General features: G+C 37.2%; 1 protein-coding gene across 1 annotated transcript in view; it reads left to right on the top strand.

Annotated features, from left to right (window-relative positions):
- malt3 (MALT paracaspase 3) overlaps window positions 1-17,053 on the top strand; it is a 34,920-nt gene extending 17,867 nt beyond the window's left edge. The window contains exons 11-14 of the mRNA XM_055155430.1: window positions 4,291-4,440; window positions 11,680-11,834; window positions 13,372-13,488; window positions 14,682-17,053. Of these exons, the coding sequence (XP_055011405.1) occupies window positions 4,291-4,440; window positions 11,680-11,834; window positions 13,372-13,488; window positions 14,682-15,017 (758 nt within the window). The 3' untranslated portion in view covers window positions 15,018-17,053. The remainder of the gene's footprint in view (window positions 1-4,290; window positions 4,441-11,679; window positions 11,835-13,371; window positions 13,489-14,681) is intronic.
- Window positions 17,054-18,994: the final 1,941 nt, after the last annotated feature.

Below are 18,994 nucleotides of genomic sequence, written 5' to 3'. Positions count from 1 at the left end.
ATCTTAGGCTTCGTCCACACTAGTACGTATCTGAGTCGTTTTCATTGTGGATGCAGTGTTCGTTCACACTTACCCGATTAAAAACGACTCCAGAGACGGAACCATCTGGTGCCTCCAGCTCCCACGAATTCATCTCAGTACAGATCTGATCCGGCACCGTGTGGACGCCCGAAAACACTGATACTCTGATGTAGGTCTATGCGCTGCAAAGTAACTCACCACCAAAACGCTAGAGGCTAGAATATATAAACTGTCTGTGCTCATGACCTGCAGATGAATAATCTCTTAAAAGTTTAACATGAACCATCTCCAACACGATAGAAACACAGAACAGACTCATCATCAGCAGAACATCCCTCTGTCACAGAAAGAACACTCATATTCCACTGAGTCATGTCCTTTAGTCCGGCAGAAGCTGAACCGCATCAGCGCTCTTTTTTTTTTGAGCGCTTAGTTTATGCAAATGAGCCATGTGGTTTTAAGCTTTGTTTCTGTAAAATGTAAACAAATACGCTCAAAGCTGTGTGGATAGCGAAGGCTTGCGGACACAGAAATGACGTGTCTGGACGCAAATCGTTTCCGATACGGTGATACGTGGGTTTGTTTCAGTGTAAACGTAGTCTTGGATCTTTGCTGCAATTTTTTCCATCATGAATTTTACTTTTACTTTGTCTGACTGTTGAATTTGAGGCTTGAAAATATTTATGAGGTGAATTTTTTAAGCACATATTAAAAAACGTATACCTCAAAATATAATCGTCTGAAATTTTGAATAAAAATCATTCAAAGAGTAAAAAGACTCAAAGTGAGAAATCCAACGGTGTTTAACGTTCAAAATCTGACGAAACAAATAATTTTCCACGGGCAGATAAATAGATAAATAACGGTTGACCTACATGCGTATCGGTGATAGAGAGGTGATGGCAGGATTCGTTCCTTGTGCCCGTTAAGTGTCTGATGACCTCATTCTTCGGACATTGCGACTGTTGGCAGGAGAACAAGCGGAAACCTGAGAAGAGAGTCCAAAACAGCTGCTGCTCCGTCGCACGCTGACGGCTCTGCTCCCGGGGTCACGCTCCGATCTGCAGCTCCGCATTCACAAGTCCACACCGCCATTCCAAGAAACCAGCATTAGAAAACAGCCGAGTAAAGGAACTATCGCTATCGGAATCGGGTGTTTTTCTTTTTCCTCAGCGTAGAAATAGGCCGTTACCGTGGAGACACAATGCACGAATTTGCACAGATGTCAAAAACGTTTTAATATAAAAGTCTGAAAACTCAAGAAAAATACTAAATTAATTTAAAGGTGCAGTGTTAACTTTTCGTTTGGGGGTCCGTCACCTGTTTTGTTTCTATGGAGACGTCATTGCTCTGCGTAATGTTCCACAATATGACATTAAACAGATCTACGATACTTTTTTTTTTTTTATTACAGGTGGTTTTATAGCTCAAAAGTACCTACAAATCAAAACAGAAAAAAAAACAAACCTGTAACTTGGTTTTGGTCTCCATGAAGGTAGAAAAGTTTATGATGGACCTTCCACCAGAAAAGTTACACAATGCAGCTTTAACAGTGTCGGCTCAGCCCCTGATTCCAGAAGTAAATTTCTCTTTCATTTTTTTCTCATAGACTTTCCAAAAATATACATTATTAAAATTTTATAGCTCAAAAATACCTAGAAAAAACAGGTGTTCTTTTGCTTGTTTTTGAGTGAGTGGGTTTGCCTCTCCACAGATCTGACCTGTAACTTGGTTTGGTTTGGTCTCTTAAGAAATAACATGTCCATGGAGAAAAGCATTTTAGTGTCTGCGCAGCCTTCAGTTTCTGAAATAAATTGCTCATTCATTTTTTCTAATAGACTTTCCAAAAAATATATTATTACATTTTTATAATAGGCATTCTAACTGAGCAGGGTCATCTCTCCACAGATCTGACCTGTAAGATAGAAATAATGTCATACTGTGAAACATTCCAGACAAAGCAATAACATCTCTATAAAACAAAACCTACTGACAGACCCGCCCCTAGAAAAGTTACACAATGCACCTTTAACAGTGTCAGCTGAGCACCCCAATTTCAGAAGTATGTTTTAAATTTATTTTTTCTCATCAACTTTCCCAAAATTTGTATTATTAAAATTTTATAGCTCAAAAATACCTAGAAAAACAGGCGTTCTTTTGCTTGTTTTTGAGTCGCCTCTCCACAGATCTGACCTGTAACTTGGTCTGGTTTGGTCTCCATGAAGATAGAAACACCATTTAATACTGTGAAAGATTCCAGACAAACTAATAACATGTCCATGGAGAAAAACATTTTGATTGCAGACAGATTGCATGATTCCAGACAACACAATAACATCTCTATAAAACAAAACCTATTGACAGACCCGCCCCTAGAAAAGTTATACAATGCACCTTTAACAGTGTCAGCTGAGCACCCCAATTTCAGAAGTATGTTTTAAATTTATTTTTTCTCATCTATTTTCCCAAAATTTGTATTAAAATTTTATAGCTCAAAAATACCTAGAAAAACAGGCGTTCTTTTGCTTGTTTTTGAGTGAGCGGGGTCGCCTCTCCACAGATCTGAGCTGTAACTTGATCTGGTTTGGTCTCCATGAAGATAGAAACACCATTTAATACCATACTGTGAAACATTCCAGACAAAGCAATGGAGAAAAGCATTTAACGGACTCTCCTCCAGAAAAGTTACACAATGCACCTTTAAGATACAAGTCTGAAAACTCAAGAGAAAATATAACATGGATTTTCATGATTGTGTTTAGGGGTTTGGTTTGAAGTGACTAACTGAAGAAGTGTTGGCTAATGCTCGATTAAAAAATTTCATTACACGTTATCTGAGGCTCATGTGGATCTTGATGATTTATGAAATTAAACCTGCTGGCACCAGAGCGAGGCACAGCTTTTGGGCAAAGTCACGATGGAAGCTATCAGAGCTGCAACTAAGGATTGGTTTTGCAGCTCACTAATAAGGCTCATAGCTGCAAGGAAGATAGAGAATATTTACTAATAATTACGGGTGTGCAAAAATATACAGTATCGATATCGTGGGCAGCTGTATCAATATATCGCCATGACTATTTTGAGGTATATTTTACTAAATTATTTTGTGTAAGAGCTACAGTTGTGTTGACATTTTCACTGTTTTGATGAGTAAAATGGGTGTTTTTCATATTAACTTTGCACAAACTTAGTGGACTTAATAGACTTGTTGTAGCCGCTCAATTTCATTTCTCTCCAGCGACTAGGTCAGGAATCAGAATACTCTTGACCTTTCGCAAAAACCCTGGAAGTGCGAGTTCGGACACCAGCCAATCAGCGAAAAACGTTCTGTGTTGGTAATGATTCCCGAGATCGAGGATTTAAAGCCAGAACAAAGAGAATTTTATCAAGGGGAAAGACGTTATTGTCCTTCTTCCTACTGGATTTGGGAAAAGCTTAATATACCACTTAGTCCTGTTAGCGGAGCATTACATACGTCACGACCAAATAGCAGCTACTGGTTAAATAAAAAAAGTACTCGCCTACTGTCGAGCAAACGAATCCTAACACTGTGAGGTCAGACTGTTTCCACAAAGTGAAACCGGCTGATGAATCAGGCTAGACTTTTTGAATCACAGCCATAATTTTTTAGCCTTTGTCTGGAACTGTATCGAATTGTATTGAATGGACTATATCAAGATATGTATCGTATTGGCAACTTCTTAATGATACCCAGCCCTACTAATAATGCGTACTTTTAATGATTTTTTTTTTCATCATATTACCCTATTTTCAGATTTTTTTATTTTTTTTTTTTAAGTTGTTTCCTCATCACAAACAGACCTGGAGTTGTGTTTTATTTCATTCACACATGTTAAACACACAAACCTGCATATTTAGGCTTTAACAGTTTTTCTCTCAAACTGAAAATACTCTGTTCCACCTTGTGATGTCATGTGGTAACACAGGAAGTGCTCCAGTGTATTTTGAAACTCCACACACCTTCACTAGAAACATTTGGATGATTTCAGCCCTGGAATTGCCAATCTCTGCTGAACAAAAGGTAAAAAAGGAGCTGTTAACTTGAAAACTTCTACTTCATGACATCACAAGGTGGAACAGAGCAATTTTGAAGTTTGGAGATATGGACAGACTAACAATAAAGAGTTAATCAAACATGTGAATGAAACAAAACACAACTGTGTTGTGCACTTTTAAGCATTTTTTAACGGAATTGTACAAGTCCTTATAAGGATTCATTTGAACATTTCTCTGTTTTCTCTGTGACAGACGTGGCTAAAGACGGTCTGGTGAAGGGGAAACAGGCGGTGGAGATCAGACACACGCTGAAGGAGGCTCGCTCGCTCACAGACCCGGTGCGCCCCTCTGGCCACACGAGGGAACTGCACCTGCGGGACGTCTGCTGGAGGCAAGCCAACGGTGAGCTGACAAAACTATTAAAGCATACATGACAGATTTTTATGATTCTCTGTAATTTTGACTTAATTTGGTGCCTGTTTTTATACCTGATTATACCTGTTATTAGATATAAATTATAGTTTTACATAAATCAAGATGCAATTTGTGAAGAAAAGTTGAAAAATATAATAAAAATTACATGAAGTAGAGAGTTCTAAATCATAATTACGACAGCACAGGAGTAGTGGTAGTAGTAGTTTATTTAGTCATTTTGCAGCCCTATAAAACAAAACAAAACAAAAATAGACTACAATCCTTGTAGATCATGACCAAAAAAGTTTAGGCTGAAGTAAAAAGTACTTGTAACGTCAAACCCCTGTTAAACAATGACATAATTCCAAGAAAGAAAAGCAGCATATGAACAGCAAGTTTGTGTTTTACTCACGACTTACTGTATATTTAAGAGACAAAATATAAATTAAAACAAACAAAATTTTATGCATAATTAATTCATTCCAGAGCTCTATATCATTTAAAACATAAAGATTTATACTCTTTTTTTAAAGGCTTCTGCAGTGTTAGACTTTTTGAAATCATCACTCAGGTTATTCCATAAACTAACCCCTCGAACAGAAATACAATAACTGTTTTCTTAGTTCTTATCTTCTTTTTTTTTTTAAAGGTGCCAGTTTTTTTGCATTTTTTTTTTTTACCCTGTTATGGTTGTACAAACTAATACTAATATTAACAAAGGCACAAAAGTTTATGGTTTAGGATCGTACAAAGCAAACCACAATAAGAATGAAAAAATTTCCTTTTTTTTTTTTTCATTTACGGTCATACAAAGGGAGAATTCTAACCAAAAATGATGCTCAATTTCAACAAAATACAGGTATTTCTTATGTTTTTACTTGTCAAATAATAATTTCTATGCACATTTGACGAGTTTTGGTCAAGTGTACTACATGGTTGCTAAGTAACAGTTATGGAATTCCCGAGTGTGAAGTTACAGATTTCCAACCAAGAAGTACATTTAAAAAAAAAAAAAAAAAGGTCAAATTTGGAAAATGAGAATGAAAGTTTTTGCAAAAATCTTAACAGTATTTTTGTAAAATTAGTAGTCTAACCATCATAGGCATTTTAAAGGTGCATTGTGTAACTTTTCTCATGGAGAGTCCATCACCTGCTTGTTTCTACAATCATTGCTCTGTCTGGAATGTTCCACAGTATGACTTTAAACAGCTCTACTTTACATTTATTCAATTACAGGAGGTTTTAAAACTCAAAAATACTTAGAAAAACTGCATTCTGACTGTGAGCGGGGTCGCCTCTCCATAGATCTGACCTGTAACTTGGTCTGGTTTGGTCTCCGTGAAGATAAAAAAGGTTTAATGCCATACCGTGGAACATTCTAGACAAAGCAAGAACATGGAGAAAAGCATATGACGGACCCTACACCGGAAAAGTTAAAACGTCTGTGTTCTGAACTTGATTTTCATTTCCTCTTTGTCCCTTGGGCCGAGTGTCATGTGACCAAGTTCACATAAATGTCTGGCACGTCAATAACCCACAATAAAATGAATCAGTCAGTTTCTATTTTGCTGATATCAGATATTTTCACCCTTTAGTTCCTCATTTGTAGGTTTCAGTTTTCTGTTTTGAGCTGACAATTCGAGCATTCACTATGCAGAATAATTAGTTTAGAATTGTTGAATGAAACTGAAAACCCTTTAGCTGTTCAGGAATTTTCAAATCATTAGTTATTTTTGTTTGAGTTGAAGCTCGTCCCTCCTAACAGTCGGCCGTTTTTTTGTTTTCGTGTTGCTTTGGTGCAGCCAGAAATCAACCACCGACTGTATAAAGAAGTGGACTAAGAAAGTGTGATGTGGCCCACAGCGTTTGGCTCCAGTCAAATGAAACTCACAGAGAAACTCACACATTTACGGATGAAAAAGCAAAAGAAAAACTCTCGGATCATGTAGAGCGGGTTAATACGAACATTTTAAGACCAAAATGACGGGGCTCACAGCAGCAGTCACAGAGAGAGCGGCGGCAGTTTTTCAGTACAAAGTGAACTGGGTGTCTGGGCGCTCCTTTAGAGACAGGGTGAGGAGCTCAGTCACACTGGAGGAGCTCGGAGTAGAGTTGCTGCTCCACCACATCGAAAGGAGCAGCTGAGGCTCGGGCATCTGTTCCGAATGCCTCCTGGGCGCCTCCCTGGGAAGGTGTTCCGGGTATGTCCCACCGGGGGGAGGCCCCATTGAAGACCCTGGACACATTGGAGGGACTTTGTCTTTAGGCTGGCCTGGGAACGCCTCTGCTTAATCCCTGGCCCTGCTTAGTCTGATGTCCCCGCGACACGGCCCCAGAAAAGTAGAAAAAAAATGGATGGATGGATTTACAGTCTATGGTGGTAAAATGTTAGCCTGATTAATCAGCCGGTTTCACTTCGTGGAAACCGTCTGACCTCGCAGCGTTAGATTTCATTTGCTCGATGGTAGGCAGGTACTTTTTTTATTTAACCAATCACTGCTTTTTGGTCGTGACGTATGTAATGCGCCATTAACAGGGCAAACTGGTATATTAAGCTTTTCACAAATCCCGTAGGAAGGACAATAACATCTTTCCCCTTGATAAAATTCACCAAACATTCTCTTTGTTCCAGATTTAAAACCCTCACGCTCTCCTCGGGGTCACATAGACCCGAAGAAATGTTTTTTTTTTCATTCCCGCTCTTTTGTGGCGAGTCAATCAGACCCAGAAACTTATTTTCATTTATTTTCTTGCCAGGCGAGAAAATACATTTTTGGATCTGATTGACTCGCCCCAAGAGAGCAGGAAGGAAAAAAAAAAAAGTTTCTTCGGGTCCATGTGACCCCGAGGAGAGCATGAGGGTTTAAATCCTCGATCTCGGGAATCGTTGCTGTCACAGAATATCTGGCTCTTTGCTAAACTCGCACTTCAGGGGTTTTTACGAATCGTCTAGTGTATTCTGATTCCTGATCTGGTCACTGGAGAGAAATGAAATTGAGCTGAGACACTAGGTGGCGCCAGCCTGGCTAAACATAACTTCATCATATTGCAATAACACATAAGCACCCTCACTCTCCACCTGATTCCAGAAGTAAATTTTTCATACATTTTTTTTCTCATAGACTTTCCAAAAATATATTATTAAAATTTTAAAGCTTAACAATACCATTCCATTGCCTGTTTTTGAGTGAGTGGGGTCGCCTCTCCACAGATCTGACCTGTAACCTGGTTGGTAATATAGACGGTGCATTAAACAGTTTATCCCCATGTGATAAAATAAGATCTGATGATAAATGAACAATAGTGACTGAGATATGTTTTCATGACCTGTATGCGTTAAATACAGGTGAGTGTGTAAACGACAATTTACGATACACTTATCCCCGCCCCCCGGAGACCCTGAAATCTGCTGAAATCTACAAGACACTGACATGATCCCAGACACTGATCTGATACAAACTTTGACATGATACAGACAGGACAGGACAGCGGCTCTTTCTGCAGGAGACAGGAGCGTAAAGTGATGTACTCTGATAATCCCTCTATAGGCGAGTTTCAGCTGACGTCATTGTTATTAAAAGCCCGCGTTGCTGCTGGGAAATATTTTGGTCGGAGGCAGGAAACACGGTAGCGGTCAAACACAGTGTGTAACCTCGCGTATTTATCCCCGATAATGGTAAATTCCTGCTGCATTATCGGATGCACAAATAGAAGCACGGAAGAAGGAAAATGTCTTTTTCGTATTCTGAGTGAAAAGAACCGCTTACGGCGAATTAAACGGCTTTCAAACATCCGCAGAGCAAACGAAGAAGATCCTAACAAACCGTGGACTCCAACAAGTTCAACAACACATCGAGACTCTTGGAGGTTTTCATCTTTTCTGCTGTGAATGGCCCAGGATTTTCCACCAAGTCATTGTGGATATCGCCGAAGTGAGTATTTGGCCAGGTAGTTGGCGATTCTGACCAGAAATTTGGTTTGGTCCAGGCTCTGTTGGGGTTGAAAAGGGTGATTTGGCTCCGTCGATGCTTATGACCAATTTCTGGTCAAATTGTCTTGGGTCCTCTGCCGTTAGAGTGGATAAATAACCGGGATCAATACCCTTTACGTGCTTTCTCGCTCCGTCCATCATGTTGAATTAGTGTTTCTTGCCGCCGACCAAAATAATTCCCAGCATGCAACGCGCGCTTTTGTCAACAATGAAACTCGCCTATAGAAAAGCGATTAAATGTTTCCAGAAATACCTGTGTGCGGTTTTACAAACATAACACACGACAGCAGCAGAATCCTCACTGAACATGGATCCTTTTGTCATTTCATGTTTTTCGCGTGTGTTTTTTATAGTGTATTAAATTTAAATCTGATATTGCTGCTGCTAAAATTCTTGCTATTATCAAATTTGAAAAACAAAAACATTAGGAATTCTGAAAAGGAGGCAGCTGGAGGCAAAAGTGAAATGGAACGTAATGCGATTTCAATGGGAAAACTTCAGAAAATCACGAAATATGAACAAAACAAAGGAAATTTATCAAACGAAATCCACTCAGAGACATGTGAGTGATACAAGAGCACAGTTTAAAAACATTTACAATTGTGTTTTATGTGATTTGTTTGTTTAAGAGGAACTTATGATAGACACTAAACGTTTTTAAACAAGGGTTTACTGGAAAAATACGTAAAGAAAAGTTGAGTCCATTACAGTTTTTCACTTCATCTACAGATATATCACACTTTTCTTCGTAAATTACACTTTTTCTGAAGCTCAAGTTCAATTTTGTGGTTTGGAATTTCAAAATAGTCGTTTATGTTTTGTTATAGTGTTGTAAAGCCATTCACATTTACATCCTTTATTCGTTTAATTATTGAAAAGGTGCTGCTGTTCTAAAATTTTGAACATTCTGATGACGCTGTTTATCAAAACTGAGGAAAATAAGAAAAGAAAATTAAATTATAATTAGGTTAAAATATAAATATAAGCAGGGCAAGTAGTTCTGTATGTATGTTTTGCTGCACTATGACATTACTTTTATTTTTATTAACTTAAATTTGTGTGCGTGTGTGTCCCTGGGAAGCTTTGTTCATTTTTGGTATTGTTTAGGGCGACAAGATTTTCAAAATGAAAAACTTGGACATCCCTGTTTTCAGTGATAATAATAAACGAGCATAATTAAGGAAAATTGTTTTGCACTTGGCCTATTCCTGACTAACATGTAAGTCAGTATAGTTATATTTTTTGTGTTTTGGTCATTTTTAAGCAGCTTTTCTGTAATTTACCTAAACAAGTGATAATGTATGCCTGTCTTTACTGTTGGCAATAGTCAAATTGGTCAAAAATAGGGACACCTGGGACAAATCTGTGGTTTAGAGTAAATCTGCTGGGACAGGGGACACAGGACTCAAAACTGTGACTTTCCCGAGTAAATAGGGATGTCTGGACACACTATTATAGTAATTTCCAAGCACGGTTTTCTGTATTTTAGCTCAACAAATGACAATATAGTCCTCTCTTTACTGTTGGTGGGAATCAAATTGATCTTAAACAGGGACAGCTGGGACAAACAAATGGTTTTCTTTGTGTTTTTGGCATTTTTAGGCGGCTTTTCAATGACAAATGATAATGTATGCCTCTCTTTACTGTTGGTTGGGATCAGATTGGTCAAAAAAGGGACATCTAGGACATTTCTTATATAAAACTGTGACAAATCAATGGTTTTGGGTAAATTTGCTGGGACAGGGGACACATTGCTCCAAACTGGGACTGTCCTGGGTAAATAGGAACATCTGGACACCGTGTTATAGTAATTTCCAAGCACGGTTTTCTGTATTTTAGCTCAACAAATGAAAATATAGTCCTCTCTTTACTGTTGCTGGGTATCAAATTGGTCTAAAAAGCAGCTTATGAACAGCAAGTTTGTATTTACAATTTTACTCACGACTTACTGTATATATAAGAGAGAAAATATAAACAAAACAAACACGTTTAATGTATAATTCATTCATTCCAGAGTTGTTTTTTTGTTTCTGGACCCAGCAGTCGCAATTTTTTTGTGTTTCGGCATTTTTAGGCAGCTTTTCAATGACAAATGACAATGTATGTGTCTCTTTACTGTTGGCTGGGAACATTTCTTGTATAAAACTGGGACAAATCAATGGGTTTTGTATAAATCTGCTGGGACAGGGGACACAGGGCTCAAAACTGGGACTGTCCCGGGTAAGGGTATACAAAAATATTGAAATATCGATATATCGTATAATTTAATGTGATGATACAGTATCGATATTTCACCAAGAGTATTTTTTTGATGTATTTTAATAATTATTTAGTTACAGCGCTACAGTTTTGTTGCTTGTTTAAGGGAATGAAGGTCGTTTAGTGACACATTTGACATTTTCACTGTTTTGATGATTAAAATGTTTGTGTTTCATTTGAACTTTGCACAAGAAGTGGTTTGACAAAGACTTTTAGTATCACAGCCATGATTTAGACATTATTTTTTATTGACCCATATCGAATCGATTTGAAATATATCGTACTGAATCGTAAGCTCACGGTATCGAGGTATCGTATCATATCGGCAACTTCTGAATAATACCCAGCCCTAGTCCCGGGTAAACAGGGATGTCTGTTTTTTGTGTCTGCATCTTGTTTTCATGTTTATTATTATATTTTGTTTAATGTTATATTCATTGTCTTTAATAAAAAAAATAAATCTGAGTTTCATTTTACACACAATCTGACTATAAAGAATTTAATCAGAAGTAAAATAGATGATCTGATTAAACAAGTTCCTCTCAACTAACATTAAAGTCACCAGATAAAATGCGTTCGCCAACAGTAAATGACGTGTTCAGTGAGTCACTCTCACCTTTTTGTTGAAACCAAACTCCTACAGAGGACCATGAACGCCTCGGACTGATCAAAGGCTCCTGAAAATGTACTCCCATTTTGTATTTTGTATTATTATTTTTTTTATTATTTCATTTTTAGTTTTCAGACGATCTTATAACTCTTTTCCGTCCAATAGAGATACTGTACAACTTTTCACTTAAACTTCACTCACAACTTAAAATGTTTTTTTTTTTGGCTGCGTTTACTAATGTGTGCATTGTGTCACCATGGTAACAGCAGAAACATTCAGCCATAGAAATACATGCAAAGTTTTAATATGAAATTTATTAGAGTTTTTGCTGCTCACTCACTCTTGTTTGTTTGTTGTTGTGTTTCAGAGCTGCCTCAGAAGAAGTGTCTGAAGTTTCCGTGCGGAGCAGAAGTGGAGGTCGGGTTCTCGGCGTTGTTCTCCAACGTTCTTGGAGCTTTCGCCAGCGTCAGACACTCGGAGCCTCATATGATCGACTGCAAAGTGTCCCTGAGCTCCACTCCTGTAAGACACCAGAATACAGCTTCAGATTTTAATATTATTATCATTTTAATCACTTAAAGGGCTCATATTACGCAATTTTCTTTGTCATATATATTTTATTTATTTATTTTTTCCTATATTGTGGTCTTACGGCCACACAGTAATGCCACAAGATGTACAAATATACAAATGCCACATTTAAACCCCCTCCTCCCCATTTCCAAACCCCGATTCGCCCTCCCCATACCCACCCTTAACAGACGCTGAAAAATTAAATTAAAAAAAAAAAATAATAATAATAAAATTTAGAAAAAAATATAATAATAATAAACATTTAAAAATAAATAAATAAAAATAATATTGATAAAATAAAAATACAATAGTAATAGTAATATTGACCAGAAAATAATAATAAAAAAATAAAGTAGTAATAATTACATTAATAATGATGCAAAAACATATTACGCTATTTTCTGATCTATGTTGTACCGAAATGTTGTTTTCTCATCACAAACAGACCTGGAGTCGTGTTTTGTTTCATTCGCACAAGTTTAACACACAAATCCTGCAGATTGTGTCAGAGTTCTTCTCTCAAACGGAAAACGCTCTGTTCCAGTGTTACGACCAGCTCAGCCAGGGAGGAGGAAGTAACATATAAAAAAAAAAAAAAAAACAGATGTATAAGGTTAACTAAAATTGTAATGTATTAAGTGACAGAAAAAAATGTGGTGGAAAATAAAATTAAGGTTTTAAAACAAAAATAATTAACAAATGAAATATTTCTTTAACCAAACCGAACTCTAAGTAATTACAAACAAATGGTAACGTAACAAAAGTTTGTAATCCTATCAAATAAAAAGTGTCTCAATGTTGTTTTTGTTAACTCAACTCCAGATCCAGGGCTTGCAAATGGGATTTACGTACAAAAAAAAAAAAAAAAAAGGGAGAGCAAAAACAAAGGAGAACACAGGAGCAAATGTGTTAATACAGGAAGTGCTCCACTGTGTTTTTAAACTCCATACACCGTCACTAGAATCATTCAGATGATTTCTGTCCTGGAATTGCCGATCTCTAAAGAAGTAAAAGTAAAAAGTAGCTGCTTGAAACTTGAAAACTATCGCTTCATGACTTCGCAATGTGGAACTGAGCATTTTGAGCTTTGGACTAATTATAAAGTGTTACTCAAACATGTGGGAATGAAAAAAAAACACAACTCTGGGTTTGTTTTTGTGGAGGAGTCAACATTCGCAGGTTCACAAGGGTCAATGTTGCGTAATACAGGACCTTTAAATACCAAAGAAACGTCACTCTGAAGTATGTGACTAAACTTTTATTAAACACTACATTATCAGATTAGATTAAAACTATGAATGTAAAAAAAAAACCCAAAAAATTCACATTTTAGTCACGACACAACTGCACTATCATTTAAGAAGACGCTGGTGACATCTAGTGGTGAAAGCTTAGAATTGTTTAAACCGTTTATTGATTTTCTGTCATGCTGCTTTTCTGTATCGATCTCTGAGACCTTAAGTTTAACATTTGTTTGATTTCTTAGGTCATGGGAGATATATTTTCGGGACAGGACAGATCACAGGAATTCGACTCCCTCCTCTTCAACCAGTCGAATGATTCAGACAGCGCCATTTGGCTCTGCGGGCTTCAGACACTTAAGGTACAATGACAATACACTTCACTGCAAGAGTCTATGTAAATAAATGAATAAATAGATGAGTAAGTAAATAAATAAATGTTGGGAAAATTTTTGTAAGCAGACAGAACTTCCACAACAATGCATTAAACAAAACAATATGAAAAATAAACAAACGATTCAATAATTTTCTATTCCAAATATGTAACTGGGCTCCAATTTCTCCTGAGACTGCAGGCCTCTGTGAGCTTCATTTGACTGTAGCTATGTGTGACGTCCACTTCTTTACACAGTTTATGGTGTGTTTTGGCTGCAAAGTTAGAGTGACCAGAAGGAGTGTAACGATATCCAAGTCTCACGATACAATATCATCACGGTATAAACCTCACGGTACGATATTTATTGCAATATGGTGGGGAGGCTCATGATTAAGGATCTAACAATATCCAAATCTCTCTGTACGATATTTTCACAATATACATCTCACGGTACGACATTTATTGCGATATTTTGTGGAGGCAAATTTACAAAACTGTTAATATGCTGCTTTTTCCTCTTAAAATGCCTTGACAAGACTTTATCCAAAGAACTAAGACTTAAAAGTGTTAGAACTGTTATTTCTTCTTGTAGTCTGCACTGAAATGGAGCAAAGGATCATGGTCTATGTAGTTCCCTCTGTCTTTCTTTAGCTATTGCTGCACCATAACTCTTCATTTAACCAAAGAAACTTGAATACAATATATTGTGATGGTCCACGATATTATTGTGAGAACTTTGATGATATAATATCACGACATTTTGGTTATTGTTACATCCCTAGTGACCAGATTTTCAAAATAAAAAACTGAGACACATGCGTTTTTTTAGTGGTTGGTAAGAATAAAATTGTGAAACGAGTGTGTAATTAAGGAAAATTGTTACGCAGAGAACATTCATGACGAACATATGAGTCAGTGTAGTCATATTTTCTTCGTGTTTTGGTCATTTTTATGCAGATTTTTTAGTATTTTACCAGAACAAATGACAGAGTATGTGTCTCTTTACTGTTGGCATGGATCAAATTGGTCAAAAATAGGGGAATTTGGGACATTTCTTTTATAAAAATTGAACAAATCAGTTGTTTTGGATAAATCTGCTGGGACAGGGGACACAGGGCTCAAAACTGTGATCACTTGAATCGATCTGCTAATGAAAAAAAATGTTTTCTTTGCTCGTAGGAGTCGCTGGTCATCAGAGTAGATCTACACTACACTGTTCTGGAGAGGGACAGTGCCAGGAGGTGCACCCAGACCCTGCAGCTGAACGTGGGCAAGCCTCTGGTGGCCTCGTGCGAGCTGGGACACAAGGCCGAAGCTCCGAGGTCCTCCAGCCCGCGAGATCAGAGCCCGGGCATCTCACGACGTCTCAACATCTCACAGCAGAAGAGCCACAGCACCAGAGGGTTTGAACCGTTCAGCAGAAAGGCCGAGGGTCTGTCAAGAGTGGCCGTGGGGAAGAACAAACCGGTAGAGCACGATGAAGACGACATATTTAACTTCTTTCACCTGAAATAACTGATCCTGGAGCTGCTGAGAAGAGACCAAAAGCTGTTGTTAGGTGCTAAGAAGATTTAAAAGGGCCCATATGACACTACTTTTGACCTATTTTATAATGTTGTTTCCTCATCAAAAACAGAGCTGGAGTTGTGTTTTGTTTCATTCACACGAGTTCTTCTCTCTGTTCCACCTTGTGATGTCATACGGTGATACAGGAAGTGCTCCATTGTGTTTTTAAGCATCACACACCTTCACTAGAATCATTTGGATAATTTCAGCCCTGGAATAAGCGAGTTTCAGCTTCATTGTTATTAAAAGCTCGCGTTGCATGCTGGGAAATATTTTGGTCGGAGACAAGAAACACGATAGCGGTCAAAGACAGTGCGTAACCTCGCGTATTTATCCCTGATAATGGTAAATTCCTTCTGCATTATCGGATGCACAAATAGAAGCACGGAAGAAGGAAAATGTCTTTTTCGTATTAAACGGCTTTCAAACATTCGCAGAGCAAATGTAGAAGATCCTAACAAACCGTGGACTCCAACAAGTTCAACAACACATCGAGACTCTTGGAGGTTTTCATCTTTTCTGCTGTGAATGGCCCAGGAGTTTCCACCAAGTCATTGTGGATATCGCCGAAGTGAATATTTGGCCAGGTAGTTGGCGATTCCGACCAGAAATTTGGTTTGGTCCACCTTTTGTAGAAGCTGAAAAGGGTGATTTGGCTCCATCGATGCTTATGACCAATTTCTGGTCAAATCGTCTTCAGTCCTCTGCCGTTAGAGTGGATAAATAACCGGGATCAATACCCTTTACATGCTTTCTCGCTCTGTCCATCAAGTTGAATTAGTGTTTATTGCCGCCGACCAAAATAATTCCCAGCATGCAACGCGCGCTTTTGTCAACAATGAAACTCGCCTATTGCCAATCTCCACTGAATTAAAGGTATAAAAAATGGAGCTGTTAACTTGAAGACTACCGCTTCATGACATCACAAGGTGGAACAGAACATTTAGAGCTTTAGAGACGTAGACAGACTAATAACAAAGGATTATTCAGACATGTGTGAATGAAACAAAACACATCTCCAGGTCTGTTTTTAGACCTCACGAGAGTCAGTTTTGTGTCATGTGGGACCTTTAACGAAGAATGGATGGAGTCTTTGTTTGATTCTCCTGATAATTCTCCTGCTGTAGGATGAGTCTGGCCCACAGCCGGACTATAGACAGTTCTGTTCTGCCCCAGATATAAGCTCCTCCAATGTAAATACATCTACAAACACTAGAATACACAGTTTTAATCATAATTTCACCCTCAGATTGCAAACCATGGACTGCATACTCGAGTAATCTTTATGTTTTAACTTCTGTGACTTCGTTGTCTGGGAAAGGTGCTATATTAATTAAGTTTATTTGCTTGCTATGATGTAAACTAAAATGATTTTGCGGTAACACTTTATAATAACTACACCTTACTTAGCCTTAATAAAGCATGAACAAAGACTTAATTAATAATGAACAAAGATTTAATTAATAATGATTCACGCTTAGTAAATGCTTAATAAAGCATAATCTGTCTTCACTTTAGAAAAGCTCTCAAAAAGACTTAACAGATAATAGCTGCCTGAATTATCATTGTATTATTAGTAAATCATTGTCTCATAGTTTACTAATGATTAATAAATGCTCAAATAGTTAGTTCATGAGTAATTAAGTATGAAATAATTATGAGTAACTATTTACAGCTCAGGCAAATTAAGTGCAAGTGCTAATAAAGGTAGTAATTAAGTAGTTACTCAGCTTGAATCATTATTAATAAAGTCTTTGTTCATTATTAATCAAGCCTTTGTTCATGCTTTATTAAGGCTAAATAAGGTGTAGTTATTATAAAGTGTTACCGATTTTGCTTTTGTCTAATGAGTTTTTGAGGAATTGTTTTCTATACTTGTAATTTGTTGGATTTCCTACCAACAAGCCTCTGCTGTATCTCAACTACTGACTTAAAAATGCACATTTAAAGTTGTACTACTGCAAAATAAAACTCACAATTTCTAATAGCTTCCTGTTTTCATTTATTTATAAAAATGGAAAAATGCCTAGTGCGCTCAGATGGTGGAGGCTTTTTTAAAATTTTGAAATAAGGTTTTGGCAAAAATCCTTCGTCAGATTATATTTCTTGCTTTGGAACACAGTCTACACAGCGTTTTTTTTTTCACTTTTATATTTTTGAATACTCAGGGATGTGATTGGAAAAAAAGCAAAAAGGACAAAAAAGCAGGAAAATATATAGAATCATAGAACCACACAATGAAAGTTTTAAGATGCAAACATTTAGTGACAACTCAAATTTCATCTTTAAAAAAAACTCAAACACATGAAAAAGAACAAGTGCTGACAGTTAAGGAAAAACAAAATCAAACAACCAAAGAAGAGTGTGCAAAGAACAGAGGAAAGAAAGGAAAGAACAGAGAAGAGAAGAGAAGGAAAGAACAGAGAAGAGAAGGAAAGAACAGAGAAGAGAAGGAAAGAACAGAAGAGAAGGAAAGAACAGAGAAGAGAAGGAAAGAACAGAGAGAGAAGGAAAGGGGAGAGGAGAGGGGAGCGAGAGAGAGAAAGAGAAAGAAGAGAAAGAAAAAAGAGAGAGAACAAAACAGAAAGAAAGAGAGAAAGAAAGAGACAAAGAGAGAGAGAGAGGAGAGAGAGAAAGAAAGAGTGACAGAAAGAGAGGCGAAAGAGAAAGAAAAAAGCAAGAAAGAGAGCGAGAGAAAGATAAAAAGAGAAAAGAGAGAAAAACAGATAGGAGAGAAAGAAAGAGAGACAGAAAGAGAGCGAAAGAGAGTAAGAGCGAGAGAGAGCGACAAAAAGAGAAAGAAGGAGAAAAAAGAGAGAGAGAAAGAAAGAGAAAGAGGGAGAGAGAGAAAGATTAACAGAGAAAGAGCGAGAGAGAGAAAGAAGAGAAAGAAAAAAGAGATAGAGAAAGGAGAGAGAGCGAAACAGAAAGAAAGAGAAAGAAAGACAAAAAGAGAGAGAAAGATAAAAAGAGAAAGAGAACGAAAGCGAGCAGGAGAGAAAGAAAGAGACAAAGAGAGAGCGAAAGACAGAGAAAGAGAGAAAGAAAGAGAGTAAGAAAAAAAGAAAGAAAGAGGGAGAGAGAGAAAGAGACCAAAAGATAGAGAAAGAGCGAGAGAGAGAGAAAGAAAGAGAAAGATGTTGCTGTGTTGAACAAAATTGGACTTGCTGTGACAAAATGCAGCCTATTTAAGTTTAAGATATAATAAAGGAAATGAAAATACAATTAGGATGATCCTTACAGTTTTTAATCACTTCTCATGTGACGTAGTTTGACCGTGAGCGGGTTGGGGTTCAGTGAGAAATGTAAAAAAATGTCCAGACAAAGACGTGAAGCAGTGGTCCACAGTTTACTTTTTGTGTTTTCAATCCAGCAGAAGCCAGACTGATGTACTGAGGCGCCTTTTATCCTGGAGTCACTGATTGGATAAAACTACTACAGCTAAAACAGGGATGGTAAAATTATCATCGTCTTAAAATCTTGATCAAAACCTCCGTAGAATAAACCCAAAACCAAATAACGATTAAAATCACCAACTATATACATGAAAAAAAAACCTAAAACCATTACACCAATGAAACTTTAAAACCCATAAACCAGTAAAACACCAAACCTAATACCCCTGTACAAAATAATACACATGATCCAGCCCGGAGTCTTAAAAGAGGGAGCGCGTTTCCAGGTAGGAAACTTTTGGGACCTAGACAGAAGATAAAAAAGGAAGTAAGTAAAAAGCAGAACCACACCATTAATTAAAACTCAATAAAATACACTAACACACACATCAACACTTGAAACAATCTGTCATTCGTTCATTCGTTTTTCAATATAAAACCAAAAATAAGAAAATGAAAAAAACAAGTTTTCTTCATTATTTGTCTCCAAAACCAAAATGAAAAAACAGATAACGATTTGTTTTTTTTTCA

This window comes from Boleophthalmus pectinirostris, unplaced genomic scaffold (genome assembly GCF_026225935.1).
Source record: "Boleophthalmus pectinirostris isolate CB_2022bp ecotype Guang Dong unplaced genomic scaffold, ASM2622593v1 HiC_scaffold_2, whole genome shotgun sequence".
Classification (NCBI taxonomy): domain Eukaryota; kingdom Metazoa; phylum Chordata; class Actinopteri; order Gobiiformes; family Gobiidae; genus Boleophthalmus; species Boleophthalmus pectinirostris.
Note: the sequence above shows the minus strand (reverse complement) of the source record. Positions and strands in the feature narration are given on the sequence as shown.